Raw genomic sequence first — 21,198 nt, 5'->3', positions numbered from 1 at the left:
TAAACTGGGAAGCTGGAGTGGCCTGCACAGTCGGGAAGCGGATACAGACTCCCAGAGCCAGATGCCGGGGGAAGAGACTGGCTGCCGGAGGCATCTGTTCCGGGGGCTTCAACGGGGCAACAGCGCAGCCAAAAGAACTCTGCCATGGTGGGAACGGCAGCCAGGAAGTGTTAGATTGACACCTGCTCAGTGAATTATTAATGCCTGTTATAAGGGCCGTTCAGACGAGGCTGCAAGTCCATAATCATGTCCGACATCTGTGCTGCTTTCTGCTAAATCTCTGCAATAAATATCTCAAAGCAAACAAAAGAGCCAGATCTGTTCTTTTTCACACACCAAATACAACCCAGCCAATTACATACCACATCTAAGATTTGACATTTCAAAAGAAAATGTTATCAATAAATCATCCGTTCTGACGTACAATGTCGTTTAGTTGTTTAAACCAGACCCAAAAAAAACAACACCAATAATTCCATTATGTTTCCAGATGTTCTAAAATGTGCATGCTGTTCAAACAGATGAAAAATGAATACAGAGAATGTGAAAGTAACAACGGTATAAATGGAAGGTCATAATGAAAGCATCCTGCAGCATGGCACAAAGCAATAGGACTACATCAGATGCCCTGATCTAAAAAATCTCCGGGTGACCCCCTTCACATGGACAAAGAGCTTTCACACTGTGGGTGTTCTAAAGAATAGCCTGAGGGAGGAAGGGGAGAATCACTGTCAGTCAGGGGGTTGGTGACCGTGACGTCTAAGTGATGCCTGGTGCCTGGCTGCGGTTTTGGTCACTGCAACACACCCACCAGATAATAGAGTAATCGTTTAAAAATGGCAAGTGGACACTCACCTAATACTAAAAGAGATAAATGCATTGATAATAGTAGTTGAGTTAAATGAATATTTCACTTTTGAATGATCTTGATCTTGCCAGGATTGGTAAAAAATTGTGGCCCTATTTCAAAAAGGGGGGAATCCCGCTGTCACATCCAGGGTCTGCTGTCACCAGACTTTTCACTTCACTTTGTTCTTGCTTCCCACTCACTGTTTTCACCAGTGATTTTGTTTCTATCTCTCTCTAATCTATACACACACACACACCTTTCTCTGTACTTCTTCTGTTTTTCCTGATTGACATAGGGAGTATGTAACAGCAAACACTAACTTTGCAAATTGGAATTGAAAAAATTCCCCAAACAACACAACGAGATAAATGAACAGTTGTTTCACTTCATACTGATCTGGAATCAAATCTCACACGTCCCACAACACAAGAAAGACTTTGATGTTTCAGTACATATGTGCTCACAGCAGGAATCAACACCTCAGCGTTAACACTGTTAATGTCACACTCTTGCAACTGATTTACAAATCTCCATATTGGTAGTTAGATCATATTATCCACTGGATGTGTAAAACTGTGGGGAGCCCAAATGAGTGGCGATATGTGAAGAAACTGCACCTTGTGTTTGCCCAGCATTCGTCACCACTGAAGAAGATTGAATCTGAGTAATGGGCTGTCAGACTCCCACACCACTTGAATAACACCCGGCCGGCAGAACACAGTCAAGTTCACTGACATTCATACAAGCACCCTCTGCCTCGCTTGTCACTGCCAGCTTCCCTTTGAACAGTATATTAACTCTGAAAAAGACAAATCTGCAGTGGTAGGGAGAAGTAGCATCCACCAACATGGCTGCCCATGGCTGACTGAACTCATCCTCAGGAAGGATGGAATCTCATGGAATCTCAAACAGAATATAGCATTGATTTATGTCTTGCATGGTCACCTTGGCTCCCACAATTATTGATAAGTGTTGGAAAAACAAATATGGAACGATCTTCACCGTGACGATAAAGGGGCATATTTGTCAGGTGACAAATTTCAATTTACAACTGAGCAAAAAAAAAAAAAAAAGAAAGAAAAGAAAGAGTTTATTAGTAAGAGTTTATTACATTCTCAGATTCTTATTCTTAGCTAATTTAACCCAAACATAGTTACATGGATCACTTGGAGCAATTCTTATCTTCTTCTTTTTCATCTTCCTCCGCTTATCCGGGTCCAGGTCACTAGGGCAGCATCCCAAGTAGGGAATCCCAGACAGCCCTCTCCCCAGCCACCACCACCAGCTCCTCTGCCTGGGTCGACCCGGGGGCCTCCTGCCGGCAGGACATGCCTGAAACACCTCCCCAGGGAGGCATCCAGGAGGCATCCTGACCAGATACCCGAACCACCTGAACTGGCTCCTTTCGATGTGGAGGAGCAGCGGTTCTACTACTGTATCCGCAAACTCGTTCTTTCGGTCATTACCCAAAGCTCATGACCATAGGTGAGGATTGGGACGTAGATCGACCGGTAAATCGAGAGCCTTGCTTTCTGGCTCAGCTCCCTCTTCACCACGACAGATCGGTTCAGCGTCCGCATCACCGCAGATGCTGCCCCAATCCACCTGTCGATCTCCTGCTCCCTTCTTCCCTCACTCGTGAACAAGACCCCGAGATACTTAAACTCCTCCACTTGAGGCAGGACCTCTGTCCTGACCCGGAGTTGGCAAGCCACCCTTTTCCGGTCAAGAACCATGGTCTCAGATTGGGAGGTGCTGATCCTCATCCCAGCCGCTTCACACTCGGCCACGAACCTACCCAGCAAGAGCTGAAGGCCATCAAACTCGACACCCTCCCCACCTGCCACAGAACCTATGACAGCCTTTACAAAGTCAAATGACAAGTTAATTCGATTCCAATGAATGATTCAATGATCCAAATAAATTCAACTACGGTTTGGGCCAAGCCTAAGAAACCCTCCATTTTATTACAAGAAATCATTAGAAATATAAATGTAAATGACTGGTGTTGAAGTATAAAATGTAACAACATATACTGTAAGTGTAATTTAATGCAAGTGACAGTTTATGTATGGGTTTAACCAAGCTAACCATCTTTATCAGGAAATAATGTGTCCAAATGTGTCTTCCAAGCCCTTTGTAAAGCATGCAAAGTGAGGGCACCATTTCAATTTGGAACTAAGTGCTGACTGTAATGTCAGAGATCCTCAATGTATTACAATTTTTTTTTATTCATGCATTGTGACACATTTTTGAGCCACAAATGATGAACTTATTGGTTGTGGAGCAAGGTTTTTAATAAATAACTAAACACAATCTTTAATCACATTTGCATGTCATTGTTTAACATTATTTAATGGTGATACTTAAATTCAGATGTGGTCAGTAGATTATTGAAAAACTAAATATATTTCACGTGTTAAACTTTACACAGACACAAGTCCATCAGTGAAGAAAGTGAAAAAGCAAACATTGCTGCAGTCTCATTTTATTGCAGAGCTGGATATATTGTGCAAACAGTGCTCCACAGATCTAAGAAGAGTATGATTGGTTTGCCTTATATTGTGAAAGCAACCCAGTCAAAAGTACCAGAAGGGTTAACAGTTTGGATTTTCTGAATCATGTGATCCTTGTACCGGAGATGTTCTAACTACAAAACCTTGTCCCCGTGAGCCTTTCAGCAAGAACAAGCTTCAAAGAAATGAGGACACTCTCTGACTAGTCGGAATGTAGGTTAAGTAATTAGCTGGACGAAAGCCGGCGAATTGGGCTTGTGCATGGGCATTTAATAAGCCTTATGGAGACCTTGATCTGGAGGACACTGCCACATTGATTTAAAATTCTATTGTTTTCCTTGCTTTGTATATTCCCAATATAAAGTGCTGATCTTTTCCCTTTTATCGATCTACACTTGCCGTTAAAGGACCTCAGAGAGCAAGTCAAATGTTAACTATCTGTTATTTGCTGATGCTTTCCAGCACACATGGGCAGACAGATAACAGAAAACAATTACTTCGGCCTCTCCAGCAGCGACTCTTTGACCACGGCCTTCACCAGTAGACCCATTGACCTCTGAGCGCTGCCGTCACATGATCCTTGCTGGGATAAGTGTGTCAGGGCGAGCTGCCTGCTCAGCTCCAGGTATTGACCACCTTTTAGACAGCAGCACTCCGCATTGATTCTGCCCAACTCTCTCAGGGACCATTCACAGGGGCTGATGGGAGAACAGAAATGGAGGGATTTGGAGTGAGGAATTAAACAGCTGGTGAAATGTACTGCCTGGAGGGCTACGAGCATACACCATACACTGCCGAATCCGGTTCATTTCATTCCTTCCTGCAAAAATGTTTGCACTCTGGGTACATAATGACCCCGTCTGCAAGATTTACTATGTTGTCAAGGTGTTGCTGCACATGCCAGTTTCCCTTCATAGAGTCCTGCTGCTAAATGGTGTAATACAACCACTTTCAAAAAGGCTTAGACAGTCCTGTTTCCAAGAAAACAAGCCTTTAACCAACTGAGATATATTTTCTTTTTCCAAGAACAAGGAGTGAAATGTTCTCAGTCTGCTTGCACGGCTTGCCAATGAATTCTCATAGAGCACATATGCAGTATCTCACAAAAGCGAGTACACCCCTCACATTTTGGTAAATATTTTAGTATATCCTTTCTTGGACAACACTAAAGAAATGACACTTCTTTACAATGTAGAGCAGTCAGTGTACAGCTTGTATAACAGTGTAAATTCCCTCAAAATTACTTAACACACAGCCATTAATGTCTAAACCGCTGGCAACAAAACTGAGTACACCCCTGACTGAAAATGTCCAAACTGTGCCCAAAGCGTCAATATTTTGTGTGGCCATCTTCCAGCAGTGCCTTAACTCCCATAGGTATGAAGTTCGCCAGGCTGCCACAGGAAACCTCTTCCACTCCTCCATGACCACATCATGGAGCAGGTGGATGTTAGAGACATGCGCTCCTCCACCTTCAGTGGATGCTCAGGGTTCAGATGCTCACAGATGCTCAGGGTTCAGGTCTGGAGACATGCCTGGCCAGTCCAGCAGTGGTCGTCTTGGAGATGTGTTTGGGGTCATTGTCATGTTGCTGAAGGGAGGGGATCATGCTTTGCTTCAGTATGTCCCAGTAAGTGTTGCCATTCATGTTCAGCACTGGCCCTAAACCACAACAACCAAGGTCGCTAGGTCAACACTGCCCCCTATGAGAGAGCATGAGAGTGACAACACCAAGGTCAACACACTCACACTCTTAACACCCATTCACACCTAACACCTTATAACATTTACATTTGCAGCATTTATCAGACGCCCTTATCCAGAGCGACTTACAATCAGTATTACAGGGACAGTCTCCCTGGAGCAATTTTTTAGGGTTAAGTGTCTTGCTCAGGGACACAATGGTAGTAAGTGGGATTCGAACCCAGGTCTTCTGGTTCATAGGCGAGTGTGTTACCCACTAGGCTACTACCACCTTATAACACCAAAGAGTCACACCTCCTCTGGGAGGGAAAATGGCTAATTGATCTACTCTTTTTTTTTTGCAACATTAATGGCTGTATGTTTAGCTATTTTGAGGGGAAAAGAATATTTACACTGTTATACAAGCTGTACACTGACTACTTTATATTTAACTACTAATACACACACACACATATACTGTATAATCTGTTGCTTCATGTCCACAGTTCCACTACAGCAACAGGAGGTTCTGACAGCAAGATGTAATCGTTCATCAGCAAGAATAAATGTTGACAGCTTTGCTGGTGGCTGCTGTCAAGATTGTCGTGGAACCAGCACAGTGAAAAGCGATAAAAATGAAAAAGAAAGTGATCCTCCCAACCCCCCACATGCACACAGACACACACACACACACACACACACACACACAAATCCCCACTGAAAGTGACCTATTCGTTAAACAGGCTTTTGATCGATCACTCTGAAATAAACCCAGAGAGCATACTGATAAATCATTTAGACTTGAGATTATATCTGAAGCCTGGCATTCTAGGACATTAAGCCCGCACTTTTCATCATGGTAAGCGTGACAGGTGAAGCCTGCAAAAGAGCACATTAATTTTTTTAATAAAAGCACTTTTGTTAAAGACAGGAATACAAATTTCTTGTGATTTTTAGCACAAGTTTTTAAATATACAGGGTCAATAGGGCTTTATTTCATTTGTGCTCCTGAGAGTCTTTACCAAGTTCTGGAATTCAATGTTTAAAATTCTTTAAAACTCTAAATATGTATGTTTGGAGTCCTTTTATTTCCATGCCTGAAGCCTTCTGGCCTTGCTCAAAGTGTGCAGCCTCACCAGCACAGACACTGTTTCCATCTGTGGCTTCTTTCTTATGCCACTTGGGCACAGAACACATGAGAATGTAATCAGTGACACAAAAAAAGCACAAAAGCAGATAGGGCGAGATCACTGCACAGCGGTGAGAATGTAGTGAGAAAATGGAGGCACAGGGAAAAGTAAAAATATGATGTTCCCATACCACCCCCAAGTTGTCAAAAACTCTCTATTTGCAATATATGTTGTAATGAATAAATGGATCCGATCTTAAATCCTAAATAAAGATTCAATTCCCAATCAATCAAGGTGCCACTGAGGTCCCCTTGAGCAAGGTAACGTTCGCACGCACAGTAGTAATGAGGGGATCTCTGCTTGCTAGTCTGTGTGTTTTTCCTTCTTAGGAGTGTCTGATTGCTGGCTCTGCCCACGGTCTGGTGGATAATATGCCACTGCCAGCATAAGAAGAGGAGAGAGTGTATCTTGTATCTAGTGTTGGCTCTCCCTTCTATGTGTACCCTCCTCTGCTGTGTGTGTGTGTGTGTGTGTGTGTGTGTGTGTGTATTTGTATGTCTGTTAGTGTGTTTGGCTTGGTACCAGCGTTGTACATAGTTGTGTGTGTTTGGGGGTTTATGGTGGTGCACTAGTTGGATTTGTTCTATATATCACGCCCCACACGCACAATAAACACACTTTTGTGCGGCCCGTGTTTTCCGCCTTGTCTCCATTCACCACGTTCCTTCCCCCTAGACGGGAACATGACAGAGTGTACGTAAACTCCATGATTATGTTCTGATGCCCAATGCAGACATGAGTCCGCATGGGTGCTGTGAATGGTTGGACCTCCACCCCTCCATGCACCTCAAGCTGTGATGCACGTCTGTTCTCAATTGTTTATATGGCAATAGCACTTGCATGATATCAAACCAGTTCCAGCACATATCATGACTACTTTTTGTAGACAACAACCACTGCATCCTAGTTACACCCCAGAAGACCTGCTGTTTTGGAGTGTTTTTACATCACAATTTGGCCCATGTCAAAAATCCCTCATATCTGCTTCCAACTTGTGGCTGGGTTGATATGGGCTGTCTTGGCTGTCTTCATAGATGATGGAACAGGACCAGGCCCGGTGACAGACTTTTGCCCTCTCCAAGGGCCCTGTGCCGACTTTGTGCCCTGGTTACAACAGAAATACTCGAATTAAGCTTTGACTTAAAAGTAAACCAAAATGCAGCAGTCGTGGATTTGGCTGCTGTAACGGTGTAAATATAGCATGATTGATGGGGGAGATAGCGAGACACACACACACGCTGACCTCGCTCAGAACGGGCCCCAGCCCCAAACCCAGCCACCCAGTTAAACAGATAATTCTATGCCAACCCACGGCAACCTACAATCCTTTTCCTTCATCCATAGCGTGGCCTGTAATTACAAATCCTTCATTTGATTGTTCATTACATTTAACCTTCCCCTGGAAATTGCAACAGAGACCCCATTATTAGTGGTTGCAGACATTTTGCCTTTTATATTTTTCCACTTCCAGTGTGTGCGCTGGCAGAACCCAGTGGCAAGTGTGAGTGAGAGGGAAGAGGGAATGGGAGAGAGCCTCGTTTTAACCGTCACCCTGGCAGCAGTGGAAATAAAATAGTCCGGCAGACATCAGACAGCTGCTCAATTGGACAGAAACTGTTGTTGATGTTGTTGTATAATTTTTGGAGACATGCCTGTTCACGCCGGAAAGAGATTCTGCTTAATAAACAGTTTCTGCACCTCTGTTATTAAATTTCACCTTCACATCAACTTTTAAGGTCAGCATCTGGTTTATGTCACATACACATACATTCTGCCAATCAACCTAAAGTCTAGCAAAATTTATGCCAGTCCATATAATAATTATACCACAGTTTGTTCCGACGTGGCATTTTGGATAAGACGAGTATATTAAAATATCTTTAAATATTATCACACATTATTACGTTCATGGTTGCAATTTGAGGTATGCAACATTGGCAAAAATATATATCTCAATATTTTCTGCAGCAACAAAACTTAAATAGCTATAAGTTTGAACTAAAGACAGCACTTATAGAACATAAAGACATGCAACACAACAAGGAATTGAGGTAATGGATAGGCCTATATAGAAAGATCAATTGGAAACACATAAAAAATCTTAATTAGGGCTGAGACAAGGAGACAAACTTGTCTCTGAAACTTGTCAAACACTGTAGAGTTTAGGGCTGACTGATTTTAGGCGGCTATGCTAACTAAACATGGACTGACCATGAAGTGTAGTGAAAGTGAAGTGACTGTCATTGTGAGACACTGCAGCACAGCACATGGTGACACAACGAAATGTGTCCTCTTAATCCATCACCCTTGGTGAGCAGTGGGCAGCCATGACAGGCGCCCGGGGAGCAGTGTGTGGGGACGGTGCTTTGCTCAGTGGCACCTCAGTGGTACCTTGGCGGATCGGGATTCGAATCGGCAACCTTCTGATTACGGGGCCGCTGTGCCACCACTGCCCCACTCTGCCCCCATTCTGAACAGATACACTCACTGTCATGGTGACAGGATAAGGCAGAAAGGAAGTACACATTTGTACAAATTTCACGGTACTGGGGTTTCCACAATATACAAAACAGGGTACAAGGACACATACACAATGACCTGATGCCAACTACACACCTTGAGGTTATATTTATAAAATAAACATCACGTGTACACAATCGGGAATTAGGATAGACAATACAAAACTCCGGACCGGCACACAAAAAGCTCTTTGTAGAGAGCATGTTTGCATCTCACTATAACACACCACCAAACAAAATATATAACCGTTTCTGAACAAACTGGAAACACAACTAAACTCTCACACAGTCAACAGCCATTACTTTCAACTGAGGATCAAAGAAGGGCCCGAGGGTTAATTTCAACAGATGCAGAGAGGCTTCCCAGGCTTAGAGGCAAGGCCAAGTGTCTGGGTTCGCTTCTGTGCAACTTGCCCACGTGCAAGACCAGAGCGAGGGGCTTAAAAAAATAGTGGCCCACTGTCAGAAGCTCAAGCCTCAAGCATCTGTTGTAGCCAGCCTGACTATAGTCATGCACCTACAAACACATACCGCCGCACAATCCAACTCCATACACACTGACAAGCGGACTTTATACTACAAGCACTACAAGCTTCTAATTATCCTGGTGTCATGGCATACCTATGTGACACTATACCTATGTTGTGTCTCCAGCCAATGCTTTTTAATCAGAAACAATCCACCTACCCGCACCTGCTGGAAAAGAAACAGGTGGTTACTGAATTCAGTATACAGTGTACTAAATTATACTGTAAAGTATATATACAGTATATACTCATTTTCAGCATTGAAGTTCTACTGACAACAGCTGATTCAATTTTTTCTAATCGAATTTATTTTCTATCAATGGCAAGAAAGCATAGTCATTCGGTGAGCCTGCGTCCATGTTACCCCCAAATTAAGTCTGTCCTTGTTGTTTAGGCCCATCATAGTTAATATAAGTCAAGCATTCACATGAACAGAACAGTTCCACTTCCTTCATGCACCATGTTTCCCTGCGACCTCCTCAGAGGCCATGCTGAATCTGCGAACATAAATGATGGTTTGCTTGGCACATCGCTGATGCAGCAGTGTGGGCAGGCTGTGCCGCCGCTTGAACAGATGTTCAGGGTGTTGCTGCACAGAAAGCATCTGCACCGCACTCCACGACGACTGAGAACATCCCGCACACTCTGCAAATGCCTGCCGTGTCACAGCCTGCCATGCCCACACCCACCACACTCTCAAACCCCTGGCTGATAACACTTGGTACAAGTTCGTTGGAATAAAAGGAACCGAATCAACAGTGTGTGGTAAATGCATTATATGATTCACAAACAGATAAAATGACTTTAACACATAGGGTTTCTTAAATTTTTTATTGCCACGATTGACCCATAATGCAACAAAGCAAATGATGATAGGACAGGGTTGCAAATTTGAAATGATGCATGATGATTGTCTAATCTAGCATGGTGACCATCAAGAGAGAAGTATTTTATTGTTTTTTAACACACAATTAACCAGACATTGGATTGCTCAACCAGCAATCTGGCCCCAATTGCATAAAACGGCTTAAATTCATGTGCATACAGACATCAACACATAGACTGACTAATGAAAAATGGCACAGAAGAATACGCTTAATTCTTTGATTCCACTCTACCATTTGCACCAAATAAATGAATCTCTTCCTTGTATAATGTGGGATGGCAGGTTTAACCATTGCATGTGTGGTGTTGAAATCAAATGCAGAAGTTATGACCTTTAGGATTTCATTCTTTTACAGAATGGACAAAATAAAAAACTACGTTGTTCCTTAACGCCTCTTAAGCGATGCATAAGATTGAGCTCAAGAATCACGCACTCGCTCGAACAAAATACTCTCTCAGCTTATGTGATGGCGGGATCAGTGTGTTTTTGAAGGAGCTCAAAGAGCAGCCATCTGACTGCTTTCAAGAAATCAGTGACACAAATCCTCATGTGATGCCTTAGAACTCAATTATGCTGTCGTCACAACGGCATGTGACTGGATCAGTGACCCTTTTTCCCTTTTTTAATGAATGAGGCTCCTTAAACAAGGATGGCTTGATCCTTCAAATTATTTCCTCACTTTTTTATCCTTTGAAGATCAAAATGAGTCAAACAATGCGCTTTAATCAAAGTTATGGTCCAGCATGTTCATTTGATTGCTTTTCCGTTTGTAGTGTGACACAACTTCATTTTATGGCTCAAATGCCTTGTTGTTTAAGCACCTCCACTGAAGCTTAATGAACACAACAGAAGCTTTGTGACTCATAAATGCTGAAAATGCATACAATTAAAGAACAGGCTCATACATTTGCATTTTGAATGATATCTGTAGGGCAATGTGGCATAACTATCATACATAGAGGACTGTTTTCAAACTGACCCTAGACACAGCATTACATGCTAAGCATAGGGCTCATTGGTTGGTATAATGTCAGTGGCGAGGAGGTAGCATGCATCCTTTTTTAAACTCTGTTGTGACTAAAATAATTACATAACATCACAAAGGGTTGTTAGTCAAAGTCAAAGTAATAGTTCGTTAGTTTCTCTTCTTCAAGACACAACTATTTTTTAATCTATTTATATACATCCTGAACACGCCTTACTTAGTACCTTATACTTAGACTTGAACCTGGTAGTAAAACCGGACTTTTATTTTCATTTAAAATCTAGCATAAGCAGCAAACAGTATATTAATAGGTATATTTGGTATATTTGAAACAAAACACAACAAAAATGTGCACAACCAATGTATGTAATTGAAGCCAAATATACTAGTTGGTACAGGGGCACAAAACCTTTTCACCACTCTTTTACCAGACATCACTTGATGCACAATCACTTCACTTTCACTTCACAAGAACAAAGAAGCAACCGCACCAGTGCTACATGCTCCGGATTGGGATGTGTGATTGTCCTCGGGTGGGAACTCAATTATTTGCTATCAGCACTCCTGTCATCAACCTGGCACCTTCAGAGGCAGGAATCATAAGTTGTTCTCCGTATGATGCTTTATAGGAATCATCAGAGGAGTCACATGTGAGTTTCCATTAGGCCAGACTGGTAGGCGCCACGCCTCATGCTTATTTTTTGGACTTCTGCATATCTAACATTACCACCTAGACTTGCTTGTGGGACCAATTGTCTTTCAGACATACAGATGCTGACACAGAATGATACCAATGACGCTCACCAGAGGCAATAACTAGGCTTATCATTATCTTTTAAACATTTCCCACCTAGCACGTCCATTTTTCAAACCTGCTTATCTATGTCAGGATAAAGGGGGGGGGGGGGACACACACAGACATATCAGGGCAAATTTAAGGTTATTGATCCATCTGACCCGCATGGATTTGGACTGTGGGAGAAAACCCACACTATCTCGGGAAGAGAAGGAAGAGAGAATCCAGGACAAGTCGGCAAGCACAAACCATTAACCTTTAGCGTTTAGCACACAGTTAAAATCAGTAGATATAATGTGATATCGTTTCAAAATCTTGCCAAAAGAAAACATGAAGGCTTTTCTTAAATACAGTGTTTAGTCATACACCAACCAGCTATAGCATTGTGACCACATGCCTTTCGATGCTGAAAAAGCTCTGACACATCAATACATGGAATTCAGAAAGGCCGCTGAAGGCATCTGCAACCAAGGTAAATTGTGAGGTAGTTCCTCCAATGGATCAGACTCTTTTGGGTTAAGATCTGGCCACAATCTCAAGCTGCATTAGGTCTCCTGTCAACACTGTAGGACTGTAGGACGTTATCCTGTGACAACAGGACAAAGGGAAGCCAGCAAACAAGAAAGATTAAGAGACAGATATAATAATTGTATAAATGTCCTTCCTAGCCAGAGAGAGGAGAAAAGAACATTGTGCATCTGTCTGATGAGGTTTCCTCTTCAGTTACATTTTTCCTTAAAACAGTAAGAATAAAATTTATGCTTGTGCCGAAAGAGAAGTGTCATTTGTATACATAATGACTGAGAGAAAACCCACAACATAATTTTGGATCTCACTGTCCCCGCTGATTTTTATGATTAAGTTCCAGAATCCTGCATAGAATGAATGATGCAATGCTACCCTCTGGTGTTTGTGCTACGCATTGCAATAAATTCTGGCATTAGAAGAAAGAAGTGAAAGTGAAATGATTGTCATTGTGATACACTGCAGCACAGCACACGGTGACACAACAAAATGTGTCCTCTGCTTTTACCCATCACCCTTGGTGATCAGTGGGCAGGCATGACAGGCGCCCGGGGAGCAGAGTGTGGGGACGGTGCTTTGCTTAGTTTCATCTCAGGGGCACCTTGGCGGATCAGGATTCAAACGGGCAACCTTCTGATTAAGAAAGAAATTAATGAATGCAAGAAAAATCCACTACCAAAAATGAGTAATATGGCAATATCTTTGCTTTCCGTGAAAAAGAGAAAAACATGAAATGAGAAAATATAACAAAAAAAAAATGATGTAGTCTAACCCACATTCGATGTAAAGAAGGTCAGTTGAATTGCTTCTTTAATAAGTGCAACTGTTTTCAGCCGAGTCACAAATTAATCAATTGATGTAATTTTAGTGGTCAAAACAATTATTTCATTCAAATGTGAATTGCAGTATAGCTGTTTTTTTACCACAGTTGTGACTTCTGAACATAATCATGACAAAAAAGAAACCAGACAATGATGTTACCCTATTCTATGTCTGATAGTGATAGATCATTTTATATCTGAAATTAATATTGTTGAATACTACATTTAAAAGTTTGAAATGACAAGATTCCATATTGTCAGATAAAATGTTTCTTTCCAATTTCATTTAGTTTTTTAGATTTAGATACTTTTCTTGTGTCCTTCATGAAGGCATACCACATGGAGCAAACAAACCATTGTCTGACTGACATTCAAGAAAACGCATTTCATGAAATATTAAAGTAGAGCACAAAAGAAGAGCACCCACACACATCAAACAATTTGAAGGTGAAGCTGAAGTCCAGTATGAGACTCCAAATATGTGCTGAAAATATATAATTCAGAAAAGATTCCGCCCTTTGTTCTGAAATTGAGCACAAGGGGAAGATCAGGAAAAACTTTTGAAGACAACTGAGCCTCAATGATCCCAGTTCTAATGAAGATCAAAGCTACTTCTTTATTTAAAATATCTGTAATCTGTCACATAGTCCTATAAAGTAGAATAATCAGCACTGAATTAACAACAAAGTCAAATTAAGGGCGTGGCCAGGATGCTCTTTGTCTGTGCAGCTCTCGTGTTAAAGTGGAGCTACATAAAATGATAATAAAACAAGCAAACTATGTGACCTCAATAAAAACAGAAGATGGCAGAATAAGTTGTAACATACTAATGAACCCATCCTTTAGCTTTTGCAATAAAGTCGTTGTTTTTGGTTATATAGCTGCTGAATTGGGCTGCGGTCGGGCAAATTCTTGCTTTTTAACTTCCAAACCAGAGCAAGTCAGCAAAACATGCTGTTTGTTTGAAGAGGACCTTTAAAATTAATTTGCTGCATAATCTCTCAAGGCCCGTGGAAGGACATTTAAATGCAACGAGGTCCCCAGCGGCATTAATGCTAAAAAATGTGTCTCTGTGACTCTCTCAAGAGAACGCAACATGGTGTGGTTGGAATATTGCTTTATAAAAGCAGGGTGCCAGTGACGGAGGGAAGGCGCTGGCCCCAGTGCTCTGTGGGAAAACTGACTTGTGGCCTGCTTCTCTGGCATTCAGCAGCAAACTGCCTCTTTCTTTTGAGATGACGCTCTTTGAGGAGCTTCCCAGATGCATATTTTTCAATCTGATATAAATACAAAAGCCACTGCATTATTGTTATATTTTATTATTATCTGCCTAATTAAATGAAAACCACTTGTATTGTAATTCACACTTGTGTTAAATAATTAATTTTTAATTTCATAAGCCAAGTTCCTGAAAGGTCCATACATTAACGATGAAGTGTGCGTTCAGCGCCCTTTGATCATGGAGGAGGCTGGGATTCCAGGGGACAGAATTAGAGATAAGTGTTTGAAGAGAGCTACAGCAAGCCCTGCCTTCACCAGGGTAGGAGCTTCTTTGAAGTCACAGCTGGGTCTCCTACAAAAAAAACCTACAAGGTGGCAAAGTTTTGTGAGTCAAGGCCAGCGTCCTGATCAGGCTGTCTGCCAAACCAAAAGCTAACCTTGCAGCCAGACAGAAATGGGACAAACATCTTAATGCAGCGTTGACTTTCTCTTGCAAAAAGCCAAGCAGTGAAAGGAATCGCTGTTCATGCAGAAACGCTGAATGACAAAAGCGTCGTGTTCCGGCTAAAAAAAAAAAATATAAAAGAATAGGGTAAGAAAAAGAATTTAGCTTTTGTTCGGTGCACGGCACCACTCCCCCCTTCTCTACGGCCGCGCCGTTGTTGTGCCAACACAGGGCACTGCGGGAGGCAATAAAGGGGAGATGCAGAAGTGGCCTTCTCAGAGCGTCCACTGTTTACTGGGACTTAATCAGGGCTGACCTTGTCTGTGACCCCGTGATAATGACACTGTAGGCCTGGCGCTATGACACCAGCCCGCTCCTCCCTCCCTCTCCCTCCCGGTTTTTTCACGGTTTTATTCACAGGCGCAGAGTGTAAATGAGGGAACTTTGCGGTAAATAGACGTGCCGGTTTGAGTCGGGCTGAATTGCTCATTAAGGGGATAAGTCTTAGACAGCAGCTGCGCTTATAATGGTCCAGTCACACATAACACACTTGTGAAAAACACACACACACACACACACGCACACACACCGATTTGACTTCAGCCCCTCCTTTCACCGCCGTTCTGTGCAGAATGCAGATGAGATCCCCTCCCAGTTCAACCTCCACACATACCCCATACCCCATATTCTGGGGTAAACCAACAGGACATGAACAAGTTTCGTACGTGTATAAATTCGAGCACGCCAACACGATATTTACCGTCCGTTCTGGTCCTAAAACAAAATGTGTTTTCACATTCCTGATATTGAAAGAACTCTCTCTCTATATATATATATATATGTGTGTGTGTGTGTGTGTGTGTGTGTGTGAGTGTATAAAGCAACAAGAACGATCTGACCCCAAGAGCCAATAAAATCGAAAGAATGTTTCTGCTGCTATTGTCCCGACAAAAATCTAGCTTTGCTGGTAGCCTCGTCCAGGATTTCCACAACAAAATAGCAGCGCTCCCCCACACCCACAGCTTCCTTCTATTCTCCTCAAAAAGGAAGCAGAGCTTGGCTCCCTTGCAGAGCGAGCCAATACTGAGAAAGGCCGTGCGCTGGTTCCCACAAAACACAGAGCCCAGACTCGCTGTTTTCCCCCCGTTGCGGTCGTAGGTGCGTCTGAATGGCAACACAGAGGACCCTCGTTCCTCCAAAGAGCCCGAGGAGGGGCGCGCTTAAAAAGGGGAATACTTCACACATCATAGTTCATTGTGCTGGAACGAGAGCGCTCTTACGCTGCAGTTTCTGCCAACTTCAGAATTCCCTCCTCCCCGCCAGGACCTAGTGAGATTTCGAAAACAGCGGAGTGGCAGCTATGCAGCCCGGGCCGAGCGTTTTCATCTTACCACATCTGCTCAGGGCCAGGGAGGAGCGGAGAGTGTGGTCTTGGAGGGAAGCTGCACATTGTTATGCAGCTCGAACCTGGAGAACAGCCGTTTAATCCCCCATTTAGCCAGTTAAGTCAACTGAGAGCTATTTCTTTTTTAATGACTTGGCTGAAATGTCAAGGGTTGTAAGGCTGTAAAAGGATAACGTGCAGTGGCAAAAACTGTTTAGGACATTTTCATGTTAATGAAAATCCATAACACTGTTGTGTCTTTCAAGAATCCACTCCCCGTATTCCAGCATTTAAAAATAGAAGAGACGCACCAAACAAATGAAGTGAGAAAAGCACCAAAAAGTTCAACATCAACATTCCAATGTTCATCAGTTGCAGGATGGTGTCAGAAACCGGTGTAATAACAGTAATGTGTATAAAGTGATTAACTGCTAGTTCAAGCAAGGATGAAAAAGCATGTCTAACCATCAAATTAGCAATGAACCAGAATTTAAACCAGAGATTCAAAAATACATTCAAGTAACAATCAATTTGTTACCGCGTTGGCCTGAATAGATAAACCAACTTTTCTAGACAATTTTTTGAGGAATTATAGGAATTTTAAAGACATTCGTAAGGCCACTTTAATCAAATTTAAGACTTTGCAGTAGGGTTGTCCACTACATTTGTTCACAAATCAGTGTTGTTCAATACATGCCCATTCTGTATATTCTGGAGTAAGAAACATCTCAGATATTGTGCAAATTGTACACTACTGTACAGCACTATATTCTAGAATAGAATTGAATAAGAATAGAATAGAACAGAGTACTATACACTACTGCAAAGCATCTTATAAATTGTGCCAACAGTTAAATACATTTAGTTCAATAAACAGAATGTAATGGTACTGAAACTTCAACTTGGCAGACTGAGCACTAAAGCACCATTCTACTCAATTTACAGATGGGTGTCAGATTAAAGCACAATTTACTTAAATGACCCGCTTGGTTTCAGATACCTTCAGCGGCCTTTGTGAAGTCCATGTATTGATGGGTCAGAGCTTTTTCAGCATCGAAAGGGGGACATACCCACTATTAGGCATGTGGTCACAATGCTATAGCTGGCTGGTGTATGACTATAAACTGTATTTAAGAATAGGTTGGTAGTAGCCTAGTGGGTAACACACTCGCCTATGAACCAGAAGACCCAGGTTCAAATCCCACTTACTATCCTACTTAACCCTAAGTTGCTCCTGGGGGACTGACCCTGTAACTACTGATTGTAAGTCGCTCTGGATAAGAGCATCTGATAAAGGCCTTAAATGTATATGTAAATGTCATCATTCAGTGATGTTCACGGCCTGTGGGCGTGGACATCATCACCCCCATGGTGACACAAAAAAAATGTCCTTATCACCCATCTGTACTCAAAATGCGTAAAAAAAATCCTAGTTGACTGAAGTGCAGAAAAGTAGCCAGTCACAGCTTAATGTACAGCACATGCAGACTGCCTTACCTTGGGCCACTTGGGGTTGAGCAGACGGGCTTTGACGGCATCATCCAGGGCGGTTTGGTACTGGCCCAGTTTGAGGTAGGCTGCCGAGCGGTTGCTGTAGAGGATGCAGTTCTGTGGGTCGGCGCGCAGGGCCTCGCCGTAGAGCTGCACAGCCGCCTGGAAGTCGCCCAGTTGGCAGGCCTCGTTGCTCTGCCGCACCTTCTCCATGAACTCGGCCTTGCTGAGGCCAGGCCCCTCCGCTACCGCATGCACCGCCCTGCCCAGCACACGCGGCCCGAAAATAGAAAACTGCAAGGGGGGAGAACCCATGGGTGGGTGGGCATCCATTAGTGGAACCGCACTTCTTATTAGCACATCATATGAAATGCAGTGCATTGTGATCGTATTAAGTTTATGATTACAATCAGAATATTGCAGCCAAACCTGTAAAATTTTGGTTTGAGTTTGAGCCATAGAATCGACTGACAGACAGGAATGGGTTCAGCTAAGAACGTTAGAACGAGCACAAACTATCTATAAATAGAAAAATTTAAATCATCAAAACTAATATCATGACAAAAAAAGAATAAACAAATATTTTCTTCCATACTTTATCAGTAAACTATAAACCTTTGACCTGAATCAAGAATTTTACACACTCATCAACACTTGCACCACTTATTACACTGAAACAAGCTTGATTCATGGGAAGATTAATGTAAAAAAAATTAAAAATGTATGGGATATTACAAAAACATAATAGGAAGGAATAGCAACTCACACACACACACACACGCACACACACTCTCGCTTAAAAGTTTACACCCACGAATGCGCTGGCAGCGCCGACCCCACAGGCAGGAGCGCAGCAGCAACTGCTCGCTGACTTGAGGGTACGCAGGAAATTTATGGGCAGCTACCTCACAGCCCCACATCTGGAGCATCCGCAAAACAGAGAAGGGGGAGGGAGGGAGCCGAAACGAAAGACGGAGGGAGGGCGATAGGAGAAGCGAGGAGATCAGACATAGCCACTCCTCCCTTGCTTCTCCTGTAATCTGTCGGACAGGCCACTCCCTCCCCAGAAGGCACTCTGGGATAGCGTAGCAGGGTAATTACTTCCAGAGAGGGAGCGAGAGCCGGGGCAGTGCGGGGCAAAACGGGGCCGAGAGAGGAAACTGAAAAGGCAAAGAAATAAAAATAAAAAGAAACAACCAAAGACTAACTAAACTGGGCCAAAAAAAAATCAGCTTTGTGAAGTCCGCTCCTCCCAAAGGATATTAACAGTGCGCTACGCCAGCTCAGGGGTTTCTTAATAATAGTCTGAACAATAATCTGGAATAGAATAGAACAGAGTCCCATACCCTACTACCCTGTTCCTTGCTCAGTCGAGGCAATGCAAAGACGAATGTAACATGCATATACTTTTAAAGGGAATTAATAAAGATCCTAATCTGCTTGTAATGGTAGCACGACTGCAAATAATGTTTCCTATAACAGAGCGATTTGTCAGAATTGCATCAATGCGGGCTGCGACGGCTTTAAAGTCCAGAAGACCAGACGGCCCTCCTGGGCATGTTTACGCTGGCTGTCATCTGAGTGGGAAGGAAGGGGGAAAGCGGAGAAGGAAGATAATGAGAGCCTTGGCGTAAGGAACTCTGAGCGGACAAATTTGGGAACGGCAGCTGAAGGAGGGAGGCTGCAGCCGGGCTCGGGCTGAGGCGAGCGGAGAGCCGACCTCAGACGGCAACATTAACACACGCACACTCTCGCGGGCCACATGTGCAAATAAACACGGTCCTTCGCCGCCGCACAGGCGCTGCGCCTCGCACGCCAACGCCGAGGAGCGCGTGCACACGTGTGGATGGATGCTCCACCGACATCCTGTCAAAACACGAGTTTCACAAAGAGGAATGAAAAAAAAAAAAAACGGTTCCTTTATCTTTAAATGACACTGTTCTCGCCTCCGAGATGCACACCGCATGCAACTGGGCGTCCACGACACCAAATAGGTCCATCAGGTCCATTTGCTACATGCTGAGTGTGTCTTAAAAAAGAAGTGAAGTGATTGTCACGTGATACACAGCAGCACAGCACACGGTGCACACAGTGAAATTTGTCCTCTGCATTTAACCCATCACCCTGAGTGAGCAGTGGGCAGCCATGACAGGCGCCCGGGGAGCAGTGTGTGGGGACGGTGCTTTGCTCAGTGGCACCTCAGTGGCACCTTGGCGGATCGGGATTCGAACCGGCAACCTTCTGATTACGGGGCCGCTTCCTTAACCAAGTGGGGGCACATGGGTCCTCCGTGGTGTTAAGGAGATTGCTGCGACCCACCGTTCCCTCCTTTCCAAACAGCTGACTGCGGCATTAATTCGCTAATCCTCGAGCTCTTAGCCGCGCGAAACACCGTACTGCAGGTACGTGACCCTGTTTTCTGGGCAATTAACAAGTGGTTATATCATTAATCACAATAATTAACTAGTGCATGCATAGCACGCATTTTAACATTTCCAGATTCCTTCCATCATGCACGATGCTTGATTTACCGAGGTCAAGAGGTCAAATTGAACGGAGAAGGGCATCCACAACGGCTCTGTGAGCGTCTCGCATTGGCGTCCTCCAACCGATAACGGCATCCTCCCATCGGTGGAAAGTTCACACGAAGACACACACCCCGTGGACGCCTCGCGCTAGACGCCAAAGCCAAGCAGCATTTGACGGCACGCTGCCTGGTGATGGAAATGAACACATACAGAGGATCAGTGATGTTTATCTCGAGGCCGCGGTAATGCTGTTGAGTTTGGAGCACACTGGGCCAAACCTTTTCCTTGGACTGGGTTGCGATGCAGCGCCCCAAACGGCACTTAAAACCCATTAACTTCACACTAACACGACACCGGCCCGCCTTCAACAAACAGGCGTTGGCGTCCACCCCAAAGCACGATTTGGCACCCAATGCTGTAAAGCCGAAACCAGGGCAGCGCCCAACCAACAGACAACAAGTCCCCCGAAAGGGAGCAGGTATCGTCTGTCCTTACGTTCGACGTCCCGTGGACACCAGTTCTCCTCCCGCCAGCGCTCCAGAACATTCCAGCTATAAATGTGATGTTTCGCTACCTGAAGCCAATATGTTGTTAGCAACATTAGCTTTTTATTGCCACGAATAAAAAATAATAAAGCACATTGACTGCTGGTTTTATGATAAAGAGGAAGAAAGCCGGCCTTCTCTGGTCTATTAGGTTTTGGCAAATCCCAAGGCTGTACCCCGCAACCCCCGGAAAATGGGCGCTGAACGGCGTGCTAGGCTGGGAGGAAGCCTATTTACCCCGGAAGACTTTGCTGCTGCCATTGCGACTCTAAAGAACCAGCAGATT

The 21,198-nt window shown here is 43.6% G+C and overlaps 1 protein-coding gene across 4 annotated transcripts in view; it reads right to left on the bottom strand.

Moving 5' to 3' along the window:
- ttc28 (tetratricopeptide repeat domain 28) overlaps positions 1–21,198 on the bottom strand; it is a 144,549-nt gene that overhangs the window by 122,221 nt on the left and 1,130 nt on the right. For 3 of the 4 annotated variants that reach the window (XM_028971084.1, XM_028971083.1, XM_028971082.1), the window contains one exon: positions 17,846–18,133. The exons of the other annotated variant lie outside the window; for it this stretch is intronic. In XM_028971084.1, coding sequence (XP_028826917.1) covers positions 17,846–18,133 — 288 coding nt within the window. The remainder of the gene's footprint in view (positions 1–17,845; positions 18,134–21,198) is intronic. 4 annotated transcript variants of the gene reach the window in all.

The sequence above is a fragment of the Denticeps clupeoides genome, chromosome 3, assembly GCF_900700375.1.
Source record: "Denticeps clupeoides chromosome 3, fDenClu1.1, whole genome shotgun sequence".
Taxonomy (NCBI): Eukaryota; Metazoa; Chordata; class Actinopteri; order Clupeiformes; family Denticipitidae; genus Denticeps; species Denticeps clupeoides.
The sequence above is the reverse complement of the archived record's forward strand: the minus strand, read 5'-3'. Positions and strand labels throughout refer to the sequence as shown.